Below are 16,119 nucleotides of genomic sequence, written 5' to 3' on the forward strand. Positions count from 1 at the left end.
TTTTCTGAACTTTTTAAACAGGTTATTATTGTAATTAAATAACCTTTTTTGTTTAAGAGTCATCACTAAAAACTGGAGCAAACATCCAACTCGGGTTATTCTAAAGTGATTAATAGTTAAAAAAAATATGTAAAGTTAATATGCAAATCTCGTTTTAATTATTCATGTATGGTGAGCCAAATTTAAAACCTGCATTAATTCAAAAACGTTCAGAAATTAGATTTTAAAAAACAAGTTTTTTAACTGAAAGTAAGGAGCGACATTAAAACTTTAAACGAACAGAAGTTATTCCGTATATAAAAGGGGCTGTCCCCTCCTCAACGCCCCTCTCTTTACGCTAATGTTTTTTTTAGTACTTTCATAAGAGCTATTTATTCTAATTGAACCCTTTATGATTCAGGGGTCATTCTTAAAGAATTGGAACAAAATTCGAACTTTTCCGTTAAGAGCAAGGTATTGACGAGGGGGCGAACCCCCTCATATACGTAATAAAAATATGTGAATATAGAAGGTTGTTACGTAAGTTAATTCGTAAGTTACGTATATTTATTACTAATAAAAACGTTCGTAAATAAAATTAAAAGTTCTAATGCGCTTTTTAAGTAACCAAAAAAAATTGGAGGGCAACTAGGCCCCCTCCCCCGCCCCTTTTTTTCAAAATCGTCCGATCAAGATTCTGAGAAAGCCATTTAGCCAAAAAAGTAAAATATGCAAATTTCGTTTTAATTATTCGTGTATGATGAGCCAAAATCAAAACCTGAATTAATTAAAAAACGTTCAGAAATTAAATTAAAAAACAAGTTTTTTTTTACTGAAAGTAAGGAGCGACATTGATTTTGTATTATATCAATTTATTTGTGATCATCAATTCAATTTTTTTAGCTCAGTATGTAAGACATGTCCAATAATGATTTTTAGGCTCTAAATCTATTCCTTCCGAACAAATGAAAAATATTTTGCTATAGAAAACTTTAATTTTCAGCTATTATGGTTTTAATTAAAGTTGTTTATTTATTTTTTAGTAAAACACAAATGATTCTTTGGTCTTTTGGAGTGCTTTGGGGGAGTAACGCCACTCTTAATATGTAGTAAAATTTAATTAAAAAAAACAAAAACTGTGACAATTCAATTAATTAGCCATTTGGTAGGTTTCACTTGGAAGAGTGGTAACACTCCCTTATTTTTTGTAATGAATGTTCATTTTAAGTCTTGCTTCATTGTTTATTTTAATTTATGTTCCTTTTCAGTTTCATTTTTCGAGTTTCGTTAACCTCGTTTTATATTTATTCTTAACGTTTCATCAAAAAAAATCTGAAAGTGCTAAAATTGTCCAGTCAAAAAACATCAGAATAATTTACTTAACAGAGTCAACCTTTATGAATTATAAATTCCTGAATCCGTGAATCTTCCTAAAATTCCTGAATCTTCTAGTCATTGAACAAGCCTACAGTTTTAAGAGAAGTGCAATTTTTCATCTTCTTGTATTTGGAAATAAAAACCGCTTTAAACAGAAATCTGATTATGTGTATCTGTTTGTTATTAATATATATGTAATTTTTAGAATTAAAACAAAATCCCTGAAAGTAAACGGTTTATCTCAAGCAGATCAACAGACTCAGACATTGTGTAATAATAGTGGGCCTTAAACAGAGACGCCTTTCATAAAGTAAGAAGCAGCATATTTTATGTTAAGATCATAGTGATGGGCTATGGTATCTTGAAAATTGTGTGTTGATAGTCTAGTGTTTCTTTTTAAGGCTTACTCATTTGAAAATAAAAAGAACCAAATTGCTGAAGGGGCAGCTTGGCAGCAGCTTGTATGGCAATACAACCATGAATAGCAAGGACCCTTCCTCCCTCTCAGATTGAATCAAGGACTTCTACCTTGAAAAACTGGGCGGGATTTTTTTTTTTGGGGGGGGGGCTTGCATCACCATCCCCTGTAGAAATCCCTGTATGAACTATTCACCATCCTTTGTGTCAATGTATACTATATTTTAACACGTTTTTGCCTCTTTGTTGGTTGTTTTCCCATTTGGAGAGCAGGTATGCGAAGGATTTTACAGGATTTGTTCAGAAACCGCAAATTATAGAATAAAAATCATTAAAGAACATTGCTCGCTCTATTTTTTATGTTGTTTACGATAATATCGGATATAGCTGCTTAGAAAACAGACATGAAATCGGATTTACAGTTCATCTCAAATTTCAAGGAAAATATGTGTTAGTTTTAGTTTTTTTTTTTTTTTTTTTTTAGACCATGTATTCGCCTCTTTCTCTTTTAAGAACAAAGCCAAAGACCGATAACATCGCTCAAGTACTTATCAAAACAAGCTATATGGGAGGGATAGGAAGTTTATTTTGACAACCTTGTCCTCTTAAATGTATTTATGTGTTCTAGGTGGGTGTCCGGTGTTTTACCCCGTGGAAAACCCCCCTCCCCACGGGAAATTACCCCAGACATCCCCCTACCCTGTGGAGAATTTCCCCGGAAAATTCCCACCACAAACAAAATTGAGCAATCAAAGAGAAAGTATCACAAATTAAAAGAATAAAGAAAAGAAAGTATTTTGAAGTATTTTACCTACTGCTACGGCACCTCAGTCCCTGAAAACACGAAGACAGACTTTAATAAAAACTTAAAAATAAATACTACTGGAAACTATACAGCATATGTTCTGTCTGTATTTTGAAATATAGGTAAAATATTCAAACAATCTCTTCTTCTCTTCATTCTTTTTATTATTCACAATTTTGCATTGGCTCCATAAAATCATACACTATTAATGCAGGTTTCTGAAAATTCAGATTATCCAGAAACATCTTCTAGCTCTCCCTTTTTGCCTCTAGAACATTTTTTATTGCTCTTTTGTGCTCTGCATGATTATATAGATTCCACGCCAGGTTATATTTCCATTGTGCGTCTTTCAACTCTTTCTTAGCTTTAAAACATTTTTTATTCCACTTGATGTTTGTTTCCTTTTTGGGGTTTCACTTCTTTGTAAGGAATTGTTGTTTTGACAAATTTTACCTTGGAACAGCTTAATTTTTTTATTGAGATCAATCTCTTTTTCTATAATGGACTGTATATCAAAATCTTCAAGTGTTTCTGAAAGTTCATTCTAATTTATGTTTTTTGTTCTGAAATATATTCTATGGATGTTAAAGCATAATTAATCTTATTTATCAGATAAGATATCCTAGTTTCCTAAATCTCGCTCACAGTGAAAGAAATTAATAACTGTCATGTAGAGAGTATATGCATTTGAATAATTAACGGTCTTAGTAAGGCACACATCTAGGAATGACTCCCAAGAGAAAGAAAGTGCTGATCAATTTTCAAACCCATATGTGACTGGTAAAATTACTTTATTGCTCCTCTGTTTGTGAGGTCTGTCAGCTCTGCTCCCTTCTAATTCAAGGCCGTCAATTTCCAAGAAATTCTTTTGTATTTGCTTACGAGGTTCAAAATATTCAGCTTCCTTTGAATATTATTTGTTCCCTTTAAATTATACTGTTGGTGACCTATTTTACTATTTACTCTAGTATTTTACCTAAATATTATATTTGTTTCTATTCTCGAGTAGGATTCTTAGTACGAATATGTCTTATGAAAAATTGGAAAAATTTAGTTTCTTCCTGCTTTTAGGGACAAACGATGCCTTTGTCACAATGTCTTTGGGGAAGGAAAAATATCAGACTACAATAAAGGACAGATCAGGACCCAGTGTGGAATGGAATGAAGAATGCGAACTGTAAGTATTAGAAAATCCAAATAATATTCATCAAGTATCTCTCATAGCATATTTATTGCTTTGAATTTTCTATTGGAGCTTATTTTCTAAAATTAAAACACCAAATTACAAATTAAATTCATTGAGGTTACTGCCTCTTTCAAGTAAAGAAAAATAACGATTTTGCTTTGAAAGTGAAGTATTGAAAAGAAATGAAAGGCCGTAAAACAACAACTAATACTTCTAAACAACTCACTACAACGCCAAGTCACCCGAGGCCAAAGTGTATGTGCACGCTCCTCCCGCATCCCAGGCTATTCAGAACTTAAATCTTTGCCGCCGCCAAGGAATTCCTTGGACTTTCTTAAATCCTTCCTTAAGGATTTCCCTTAAATCTTTTCTTATAGCATCTTCCATCCCGTTTGTGGACGAACTGCTTTTCGTTTTGCCGCAGACTAATGCCAAAAAGGCATCCAATCAAAATTTTGAGATATCCATTTTGTTCAACGTAGTTGAACGTTATGGAAATTAGGTCCTTTAGGAAGGTAACCCCCTCAGAGCCCTCAGTGCAAAGGGTATAAGTTTTGCCCTGGGGGCATATAAGGTTTATATAGAAAGTTGTTGTATAAATTATAGGCAGCGCGATCGCGCTGCCTAAGTAAAGAACGGGGACACTTGAGAATGAGACAAGAAACGGGGACTAAGTAAAGAGGAGGACACTCCCCCACAACCCTCAGGGCAAGGGTTTTAAGTTATGCCCTGGGGGCACATAAGAATGATGTTGGCGCAATGTGTTATATATTATTTTTTTCCTTTAGAGCAGGGCCCTTCCTATCAAAGAAGTTGCCGTAGAAACTTTGAAAAGGACTAATTCAAACGGAAATTGGAGTTGCTTTTTCTCTTTTTAAATGTTATAAATGATTGGAAGGTAACTAACACCCCTTCCACGCCAGAAGCGCATCCAGGATTTTTTTTGGGGGGGGGTACTAATTTTTTTTTTAGGGGGTGTTGGTTACACAAAAAACCTCAAAAAACGCATACAAAATTTGTTTATGTCCATTTTTGTTACGTGTTTACGAGTCAGACAAACATTTCGGGGGGGGGGGGGTCAAACCGGGTAACCCCTCCCCCCTCCTGGATACGGCCTTGTTCCACGCCCACCATTTCCCGAAACACATCCAATCAAAATTTTAAGATAGCCATTTTGCTCAGCGTAGTTGATTTCCAGATCGAAATTATGTTCTCGAGGACAGTCCCCCACAGCCCTTAGGGCAAGGGTTGTAAGTTATGCTCTGGGGGCATATAAGGTTTTTTTTTATAGAAGGCGTTGTCGTAGAAACTTTAAAAAAAGGCTCATTCGATTGGAAATTCAAAGGGCTAATGCCCTTTTTAATTGTCGAAAGTGATTAGAGGGCAACTATCCCGCCTCTCACGGACACCTTTTCCCCCAACACATCTAACCAAACTTTGAGATAGCCAGTTTATTCAACGTAGTTTTAAGTTCTGGAAATTAGGTCTTAGAGGATGACAACCCCCCACAGCCCTCTGGGCAAGGGTTGTAAATTATGCCCTGGGGGCGTATAAGGTTTTTATTGGAAGCATAGAAACCTCAAAAGGGCTCATTCAATTGGAAACTGAAATTGCTAGTGCCTTTTTTAATAGTTGAAAATGATTGGGGAGTGACTAACGCCCCTCTTACGCCCACCATTTTCCCAAACACATCCAATAAAGATTCTGAGATAGCCATTTTGTTCCACGCAGTTCAAAGTTCAGGAAATTATACCTTTGAGGAGGACACTCTCCCCACAGTCTTCAGGGCAAGGGTTATAAGTTATGCCCTGGAGGAGGCCAAAGGGTATGTGCACGCTAGTTCCGCATCCCAGACTATTCAGAACTTAAATCTTTGCCGCCACCAAGGAATTCCTTGGACTTTCTTAAATCCTTCCTTAAGGATTACCCTTAAATCTTTTCTTATAGTATCTTCCAATCCCGTTTGTGGACGAACTGCTTTTCGTTTTGCCGCAGACGGATGGCCAAAAAGGCTAATATTCTGAAACCTGCCAACCTTCATTCACAAAAAAATGGCCTAGTTATCTTAAATTTTCTTTCTTTATAGCCCTAGCAAGTTGGTTTGAATCATATTTTTTCGAATAACTTATTGTTTATATAGGGTAAATCAAAGGAGTGCCTAAAACCATCCATCCTCAGACAATTCCTCTGGAAAACATTAAACGAATCTTCCTCGGCCTTTTGAGACTAAGCCTCGGCACTGTTTCTCTTTTTGTTTCTGTTCATATTTTTGTCTAACCTGTTTCTGTTTTTAAAAAAAAAAATATAACAGAAACAGGTAATCTGTTTTTGTCAGATCTTTTTCAGTTCTGTTTTTACTTAACCTGTTTTTTTTTCGTTTTTGTTTTTTTTACTTGTTTTCCTTTTTTTTTCATTTTAACTAGCGCTTGCGTTTGCGTTATTGTCAAGCCCAATGGTTCTCAACCGATTTTGGGCCGTGTTCTACCTAGCCATTTCTGAAATCATGATGCCTCCCTTGTGATATTTGAATTTTGTTATTCAAAATTTTACGTGTATTCACCTGAAGGAAGCTTAAAAGGCCAGCTTGGTATCTTTTTTTGGTTTGTCCTCTAGGCATATTTTAAACTAATGAAAAATATTGTCTAAATACAACATCTTTTATACAATGTATGGCGTCATTGCAGTACTTTCATATATCTTTTTTGTCCTTTAAATGCACATGAATGTCACATCATTCACATGAAAAACGTTTTTTTTTTTTTTAATTAAGGCTGTAAAGCATAGTCAACGGAAGGGTGCACGTCCTACCCGTGACCCACCAAAATATTATTATGCCCCACCTGTAAGGCCTGCGCCCCACGTTGGAAATCACGGGTCTAGCCGATAGAGGTCAGCCAACTTTTGTGCTGTAATCTGGCTGCGAGGTCAAAGCGTCTGGATCACAAAAGAAGAAAATGTAAAGAAAGGAAATAAGTCAAGTGTGGTGTAGCAGGGAAAAGCTACAAACGATCCAGAGAGGTAAAAGGTTGAGCGTAAGCTTGAATTTGCATTTTTGTGAATGTGAATAAACTCAGGTGAACAAAAAAGCTTAGCCACCCCAGGTCTGAAGTGAGCTGAACCTTAAAACTGCCTTAAATATTTCTTTCTATATTCATAAGGAGGGGGCTACCTGGCAGTAACTGTGCACTACCCCAAGCAAACAAGTGGACATTGGGCCGATCCAGAGTTGCATATTACACTTCAAGCGCTAGACAATTGTGCGGGGCTCCCACAGCGTCAGTAAAGTTGATAAAGCTGTCCGCAAATTTAATAAACTGTTTTCCTCGCATAACTTTGTTGACTTAAATGCTGTCGAAAAAAGTTGAACTTTATTTAAGTTTTTCAAGAAACTCCGCAAAGTTCAACCAATAGCAGAAGACGTGTGGAAAATCATAGGCAGCGCGCTAGCGGTGCCTAAGTAAAGAACGATGTGGCAATGTGTTTTTTTTTTTTCTCCATACCCGGGCATTTCGTATCGAAGGAGTTGTTGTAGAAGCTTCGAAAAGGGCTCATTCGATTGGAAATTGGAGTGGCTAGTGCCCTTTTTAATAGTCGAAAGTGATTGGAGGGCAACTAGCCCCCCCCCACGCCCAGCATTCCCCCAAACACATCAAATCAAAATTTTTAGATAGCCATTTTGTTCAGAGTAGTTGATTTCCACATATAAAATATATTTTTGAGAAGGACACTCCCCCACAACCCTCGGGGCAAGGGTTTTAAGGTATGCCCTGAGTGCATATAAGAATAATGTGGGCACAATGTATTATGTATTACTTTTTACTTTAGAGAAGGGTACTTCATATGGAAGGGGTCGTCGTAGAAACTTCAAAGGGGGCTCATTCGATTGGAAATCGAGAGTTCTAGTGCCCTTTTTAATTGTCGAAAGTGATTGGAGGGCAACTAGCCCCCCCCCACGCCCATCATTCCCTAAACACATCCAATCAAAATTTTGAGATAGCCATTTTGTTCAGCGTAGTTGATTTTCAGACAGAAAATATATTTTTGAGGAGAACACTCCCCCACAACCCTCAGGGCAAGGGTTTTAAGTTTTGCCCTGGGGGCATATAAGGTTTTTATAGAAGGCGTTGTCGTAGAAACTTCAAAACAGGCTCATTAGATTGGAAATTCATAGGGCTAGTGCCCTTTTTAATAGTCGAAAGTAAAGTGATTGAAGGGCTACTACCCCCCCCCCCCACGCCCATCGTTTCCCCAAACACATCCAATCAAAATTTTGAGATACCCATTTTGTTCAGCGTAGTTGATTTCCAGATAGAAAATAAGGACACTCCCCCAGAGCCCTCAGGGCAAGGGTTTTAAGTTATGCCCTGGCGGCATATAAGGTTTTTTATAGAAGGCGTTGTCGTAGAAACTTAAAAACAGGCTCATTCAATTGGAAATTCAAAGGGCTAGTGCCCTTTTCAATAATCGAAAGTGATTGGACGGCAACTATCTCCCCCCCCCACTACCCCCATCATTCCCCCAAACACATCCAATCAAAATTTTGAGATATCCATTTTGTTCAGCGTAGTTGATTTCCAGATAGAAAATATATTTTTGAGGAAGACTCTCCCCCACAACCCTAAGGGCAAGGGTTTTAAGTTATGCCCTGGGGGCATATGAGTTTTTTATAGAAGGCGTTGTCGTAGAAACTTCAAAAGGGGCTCATTCGATTGGAAATTCAAAGGGCTAGTGCCCTTTTCAATAGTCAAAATAGATTGGAGGGCAACTAGCCCCCCCCCCCCCCACCCCAATCATTCCCCCAAACACCTCCAATCAATATTTTTAGATAGCCATTTTATTCAACGTAGTTGAAAGGTTTAGAAATTAGGTCTTTAAGGATGACAACCCCTCCCCCCACGGCCCTCAGGGCAAGGGTTGTAAGTTATATCCTGGGGGCATATCAAGTTTTATTGAAAGTGTTGTCGTAGAAACTTCAAAAGGGCTCATTCAATTGGAAATTGAAAGGACTTGTTCCTTTTTTAATAGTTGAAAGTGATTGGATAGCGACTAAAGCCCCTCTCATGCCCACCATTTTCCCAAACACGTCAAATTAAAATTTTGAGATATCCATTTTGTTCAACGTAGTTGAAAGTTCGGGAAATTTTTTCTTTTAGGATTATAATCCCCTCAGAGCCCTCAGTGCAAGGGTTTTAAGTTATGCCCTGGGGGCATATAAAGTTTTCATTGAAAGAGTTGTCGTAGAAACTTCAAAAGGGCTCATTCAGTTGGGAATTGAAAGGGCTAGTGCCTTTTGTAATAGTTGAAAATGATTAGATAGCGACTAACGCCCCTCTCACGCCCACCATTTTCAAAAACACATCCAATCAAAATTTTGAGATATCCATTTTGTTCAACGTAGTTGAACGTTCTGGAAATTAGGTCTTTTAGGAAGATAACCCCCTCAGAGCCCTCAGTGCAAGGGTTGTAAGTTATGCCCTAGGGGCATATAAGGTTTATATAGAAAGTTGTTGTATAAATCATAGGCAGTGTGGTCGCGCTGCCTAAGTAAAGAACGGGGACACTCGAGAACGAGACAGGAAACGGGGACTAAGTAAAGAGAAGGACCCTCCCACCCAACCCTCAGGGCGATGGTTTTAAGTTATACCCTGGTGGGCATAGAAGAAGGATGTTGGCCCAATGCATTATTTATTATTTCTTTCCTTTAGAGCTGGGCACTTTGTATCGAAGAAGTTTTCATAGAAACTTCAAAAAGGGCTTATTTAATTGGAAATTGGACTGGCTTGTGCCCTTTTTAATATTCGAAAGTGATTGGAAGGTGACTAATACCCCTTCGACGCCAGAAGCGCAACCAGGATTTTTGTTCGGGGGGGGGGGTTTACTAATTTTTTTAGGGGGTTTACGCAGAAAACCTCAAAAAACGCATACAAAATTTGTTTATGTCCATTTTTGTTACGTTTTTACGAGTCAAACAAACATTTTTTTTTGGGGGGGGGGGGGGCAAACCGGGGAACCCCCCCCCCCTCCTGGATACGGCCTTGTTCCACGCCCACCGTTTCCCGAAACACATCCAATCAAAATTTTGAGATAGACATTTTGCTCAGCGTAGTTGATTTCCAGATAGAAATTATGTTCTTGAGGACAGCCCCCCACAGCCCTTAGGGCAAGGGTTGTAAGTTATGCCCTGGGGCATATAAGATTTTTTATAGAAGGCGTTGTCGTAGAAACTTTAAAAAAAGGCTCATTTGATTGGAAATTCAAAGGGCTAGTGCCCTTGTTGATAGTCGAAAGTGATTAGAGGGCAACTAACCCGCCTCTCACGGACACCTTTTCCCCCAACACATCTAATCAAAACTTTAAGATAGCTATTTTATTCAACGTAGTTTTATGTTCTGGAAATTAGGTCTTTGAGGATAACAACCCCCCCACAGCCCTCAGGGCAAGGGTTGTAAATTATGCCCTGGGGGCGTATAAGGTTTTTATTGAAAGCGTAGAAACTTCAAAAGGGCTCATTCAATTGGAAATTGAAATTGCTAGTGCGTTTTTTAATAGTTAAAAGTGATTGGGGAGCGACTAACGCCCCTCTCACGCCCACAATTTTCCCAAACACATCCAATAAAGATTTTGAGATAACCATTTTACTCCACGCAGTTCAAAGTTCAGGAAATTATACCTTTGAGCAGGAAATTCTCCCCACAGTCTTCAGGGCAAGGGTTATAAGTTATGCCCTGGGGGAATTTTTAAAAAGGTGTATGTTGTTAAAGATTGCTGAAAATTTGTCTCAAGCATACAAATAGCAGGCCAAACTATAAAGTCTTAAAAAACGAAAAGATTTAAAGTATTATTTTCTTTTTCCCTCAAAAGACTATGTCAATATAAAACGAACAGAAATTAATTTAAAAAAAAAAATTCCACAAAATAAGTTTTTCAAAGAAAAGTAAAGAACTCCATTAAAAAAAAAATGAGCAAAAATAAAATCAAACAATCTACCAAGCGTGAAACAACTACAAATCAGTATCGATAAATAAATGAAACCCAAAACGAACAGAAATTACAATAAATAATCGAGTCAAACTCGAAACGAGCAGAAATTAACACGAGTAGGGCTCAAAACCCCTATGCCTTCCCAAGGCCAGAATATAATTTGCATTTTACTGAAAAAGTACAAATTAATGTGCATTGTCAGTTTAATATACATATACTGATATTTAGCAATCAAAATGTTAATATTATTTGATTTATTAAAGTTATAAAAGTAAAAAAAATTATATTTTTTCGGTATAGTGCAAATTTTGTTTTGGCCTTGGGAAGGCATAGGGGTTTTGAACCCAACTTATGTTAATTTCTGCTCGTTTTGAGTTTGACTCGGTTATTTATTGAAAAACGTTGAAAAACTTATTTTCTGGAAAAAGTTTTTTTAATTAATTTCAAATAAGTAACATACAAATTAATGTCTACAAATATAATAGTGTATACTTGTTTAAATATTTTGCCTGTTAATAGAAACAAAAAAATATCGTCATTTATTATAAAAAGTAAAAAATGCTTAAAAAAGGGTTTTCTTAGCTCCTTGTCTGACTAATTCATTTAATTTCTATGAAAAATTGCTGTAAAGTCAAAAAGGTGAATTCCTTATGTGAGTGGTACAATATCTTATGGTTCGCACTTTCGTGAAAAACTTTATTAACTTGATTGACGCCGTGAGAGCCCTGCATTAGACATACAGCTTAAAATGTACTTGCAGCTATTAGAATGGCCATGAAAAAATATGCAATTGAGGACAAAGTATTTTGTGTAGTATCAGAGAGCAAAAGATTGATGCAGCCGAATATGACCTACGCGATGTCATAGATGAGGATATTGCTGACACCGCGTCTGATATGGATGACCCTGACAAGTCAGGTGAAGGAAGTGCGTGTGACGATTAGGCCGAAACTAACTACATCTGACTCTGAGGCAGCACTAGAGACCTAGTACAAGTGTCAATAATTGTTGCACTGCAGAAGTTGCGTAAGGCCTGAAGTTACTGAAAAAATTGAATATTCAACATGACATATTTGAAGGGCTTTGCAAAGACATAGGGCTGAATGGCCATATCACTCATGACATGAAAGTTCGCTTGAACAGCATACAAACCATGATCAGTTCCTCCCTCCAGAGAAAGTCTGCCCTTCATAAATTATGTGACCTTAATGTTCGAGACATTAAGATCAGAGAACTAGAACTGTCCGAGCGGGAATGGTGGTTTCTTCAGAGCACATCTAGTTATATATGCTCTTTGGAAGAGGCAACTAAAATTGCCCGATCTACCTACACAATATTGAGCAAAGCTTACAGGCTGGTGAAGGGGTTGGTAAGATTCTGCGAGGCGAGATCGGCTAACCAGCTCGAAAATTATCTCAAAGATCAGCTCTTGGTCCAGTTGAAGAAGTACTTCATTCACAACCCTAAATATGGTTTGGAGTGTTACGAACCTGCAGCTTACTTGGATCCATTTGTCTATGAAAGAATGACTTTGGTTGAGAGAGTGACGGCCAGACAGTCACTCACAAGCTAATTTAGCAACTCATGTGAGCTCGCTCCCTCAGGTGAGAATAGAAATACGAAACAACTAGAGTCTGAGTGAAGTTGATGACTGATTTTTTCGGTTTTTAAACAAAACAAGACTAACGCCCTCTGTCAAAGATCAGATTCTACGGCAGATTGGAACAGGGAAAATTTAGTCAAAGTCTATGAGGAGAGAGTTGCCGTTTACCTTGTGGAGTGCTGACGAAATGACCTGTCGGTAATTAAATTTTTATTTATTTAGCTAGCTCTTGTAACTAATGCTTTGTCAGCTAAGAAGAAGCTCCAGTCTTACTCCAAGGTATCCTTCAGATACTAGAACCTGGAGCGCAATTTTTTTTCAAAGTTGGTCCAAAACAGATAAGAAGCTTGCAATACTTTAGACTTAGATCTTGGAACAAAGCTAGTAAGGTTGGGCAGTTTGCAAACAAGTAGAAAGGATTTTGTGTGCAGATCAGTAGAAAAGGGGGCTCTATGGATTTATCAGTGCTCGTATTCAACGAATTTTAGACATGGATGCAGCAGTAGCTGCAGCATAGCAAATCTTAGCCCATAGTAACTGAAATTTTAAAAAATGTGTTTTTAGAAAAACTATTCTATGCACAAAAATCATTTGATGCTGATCTGGAAATGCCAACTATGTAATCTTGAGCGCAAAACAAATTTCTCTTATTTTCGAAAAAAAACGAAACCTCTCAAAAATGGGGTTGGGTCAAAATAATAAGTACACCATTGAAATTGCTTGTGTTGAAAACGCCTAACTAGAGGTTTACAGTCCGCACTCCAAAGACCAAAGAAAATAGTATTATAGCATGGATAGCACTGATCTATCTCCTTTTCATGTTTTTCTTTTTCTTCTTGTATTCTCCCAAACGCTAGCGGGTCACCGGATGGTCGTAGAGAGACGATAAGACTAATTCGAAAAATTACGTTTACACTCAGTCCCCTTATTTGGAAATTAATTAAAAACAAACTTTTTCCACAAAATAAGTTTTCCAGAGAAAAGTAAAGAACTCCATTAAACCAAAAATGAGCAAAAATAAAATCAAATAATCTATCAAGCGTAAAACTACCACATACCAGCATCGATAAATAAATGAAACCCAAAACGAACAGAAATTACAATAAATAACCGAAGCAAACTCAAAACGAGAAGAAATTAACATGAGTAGGGCTGAAAACCCCTATGCCTTCCCAAGGCCAGAACATAATTTGCACTTTACTGAAAAAATACATAAATGAATGTGCATTGTCAGTTTAATATACATATACTGATATTTAGCAATAAAAATGTTAATATTATTTGATTTATTATGAAGGCTACATAATTTGCACTTTACTGAAAAAACATAAATGTTTTTACTTTTATAACTTTAATAAATCCAAAAAAATTAACATATTGATCACTAAATATCAGTATATGTATATTAAACTGACAAAGCACAATCATATGTATTTTTTTCCAGTAAAGTGCAAATTATGTTCTGGCCTTGGGAAGGCATAGGGGTTTTCAGCCCTACTCATATTAATTTCTTCTCGTTTTGAGTTTGCTTCGGTTATTTATTGTAATTTCTGTTCGTTTTGGGTTTCATTTATTTATCGATGCTGATTTGTGGTAGTTTTACGCTTGATAGATTATTTGATTTTATTTTTGCTCATTTTTGGTTTAATGGAGTTCTTTACTTTTCTTTGAAAAGCTTATTTTGTGGAAAAATTAATTACTTATTTTTTTTAATTAATTTCTGTTCGTTTTATATGGACATAGTATTTTCAGGGGAAAAGAAAATAATACTTTAAATCTTTTCGTTTTTTTTAAGACTTTATAGTTTGGCCTGCTATTTGTAGCCTATGCTGGATAAAAATTTTCAGCAATTTTTAACAGCATACACCATTTTAAAAATCTAGACACATATAGTAGTGTTTAATTTAGTTTCATACCTCCTCTAGTTGACCTGAAATAGAAAACTTGATACCATTCGCAAAAAAATCTGTTTACTTTCTTTGATAGCTCGGATACACTTACGCTATTTTGATTTTGTTAAATTTTAAGAGCATAGGTAGCCCCGAAAGTTTGAACATAATAGCCCCAGTCATTCTTGGGATACTGCCGATACGCCTTATTGGGAATTAGCATTACAAAAGTTCATTTCTACTTAATCTTAAGGCTACATCTGTTTCTGAAGCATAATTTACATATGGGAGGGAGGATATGCGATGAACATTATTTGTCTTTCAATCACTTTCGACTATTAAAAAGGGCATTATCCCTTTCTATTTTCAATCGACTGAACCTATTTCGAAGTTCCTACGACAACTCCTTCGATACGAAGTGCCCTGGTCTAAAAAAATAATAATAATAATAATACATTGTACCCACATTGATCTTTACTATAAAAATGTCAAGCCTTCCAATTACTTTCGACTGTTAAAAAGGGCACTAAATTACAACCCTTTCCCTGAGGGCTGTGAGGGGGTTGTCATCCTCAAAGACCTAATTTCCAGAACTTTGAACTACGTTAAACAAAATGGCTATCTCAAAATTTTGATTGGATGTGTTAGTGGGGAAATGGTGGACGTTAGTTGCTCCCCAATCACTTTCAACTATTAAAAAAGGCTCTTGCCCTTTCAATTTTCAGTTTATGAGCCCTTTTTGAAGTTTCTACGACAACGCTTTCTATAAAAAAACCTTATATGCCCCAGGGTATAATTTACAACCCTTGCCCTGAGGGCTGTGAGGGGGTTGTCATCCTCAAAGACATAATTTCCGGACCTTTCAACTTCGTTCAACAAAATGACTATTTCAAAATTTTTATTGGATGTGTTTGGGGAAATGGTGGGCGTGATTGGGGCTTACTTGCCCTTCAATCACTTTCGACTATTAAAAAGGGCACTAGCCGTTTTAATTTCCAATCGAATTATTCCCTTTTGACTTTTCTACCACAACCGTTTCGATAAAAAAAAACCTTATATGCCCCCTGGTATAATTTACAACCCTTGCCCTGAGGGCTGTGGAGGCAGTATCATCCTCAAAAACATAATTTCCGGACTTTTTAACCTACGTCGAACAAAATGGCCATCTCAAAATTTTGATTGGGTGTGTTTGGAGAAATGGTGGGTGTGAGAGGGGGGTTAGTTGCTCTCAAATTACTTTCGACTATTTAAAAGGGCACTAGCCCTTTGAATTTCCTATCGAATGAGTCCTTCTTCTAGTTTCTACAACATCACTATCTATAAAAAACCTTATATGCCCCCAGGGTATAACTTACAACCCTTGCCCCGTGGGCTCTGAGGGGATTATACTTCTCAAAGACCTAATTTCTAAAACTTTTAACTACGTTGAACTAAATGGCTGTCTAAAAGTTGTGATTGGATGTGTTAGTGGGGAAAACGTGGGGGTGAGAGGGGGGTTAGTTGCCCTCAAATCACTTTCGAATATTAAAAAGGGGACTAGCCCTTTGAATTTCTATATGAATTAGCCCTTTTTCAAGTTTCTACAACAAAGCATAACTTACAACCATTACCCTGAGGGCTGTGGGGGGAGTGTCATCCTCAAAGGTATAATTTCCGGGTCTTTCAACTACTTTGAACAAAATGGCTATCTCAAAATTTTGATTGGATGTGTTTGGATAAATGGTGGGCGTGGAAGGGGTGTTAGTTGCCTTCCAATCACTTTTGACTATTAAAAAGGGCACTAGCCATTTCAATTTCCAATCAAATGAACCCGTATTGAAGTTTCTACGACAACGTTTTCTATAAAAACCTTATATGCCCCTAGGGCATAAATTAAAACCCT

General features: G+C 36.9%; 1 protein-coding gene across 3 annotated transcripts in view; it reads left to right on the plus strand.

The window, feature by feature from the left end:
• Rip11 (Rab11 interacting protein) overlaps positions 1-16,119 on the plus strand; it is an 80,091-nt gene that overhangs the window by 17,755 nt on the left and 46,217 nt on the right. For all 3 annotated transcript variants that reach the window (XM_089108396.1, XM_089108405.1, XM_089108398.1), the window contains exon 3: positions 3,650-3,755. In XM_089108396.1, coding sequence (XP_088964522.1) covers positions 3,650-3,755 — 106 coding nt within the window. The remainder of the gene's footprint in view (positions 1-3,649; positions 3,756-16,119) is intronic.

Source organism: Artemia sp. Qi Xiang Cuo, chromosome 1 (assembly GCF_049724085.1).
Source record: "Artemia sp. Qi Xiang Cuo chromosome 1, ASM4972408v1, whole genome shotgun sequence".
NCBI classification, from domain to species: Eukaryota; Metazoa; Arthropoda; class Branchiopoda; order Anostraca; family Artemiidae; genus Artemia; species Artemia sp. Qi Xiang Cuo.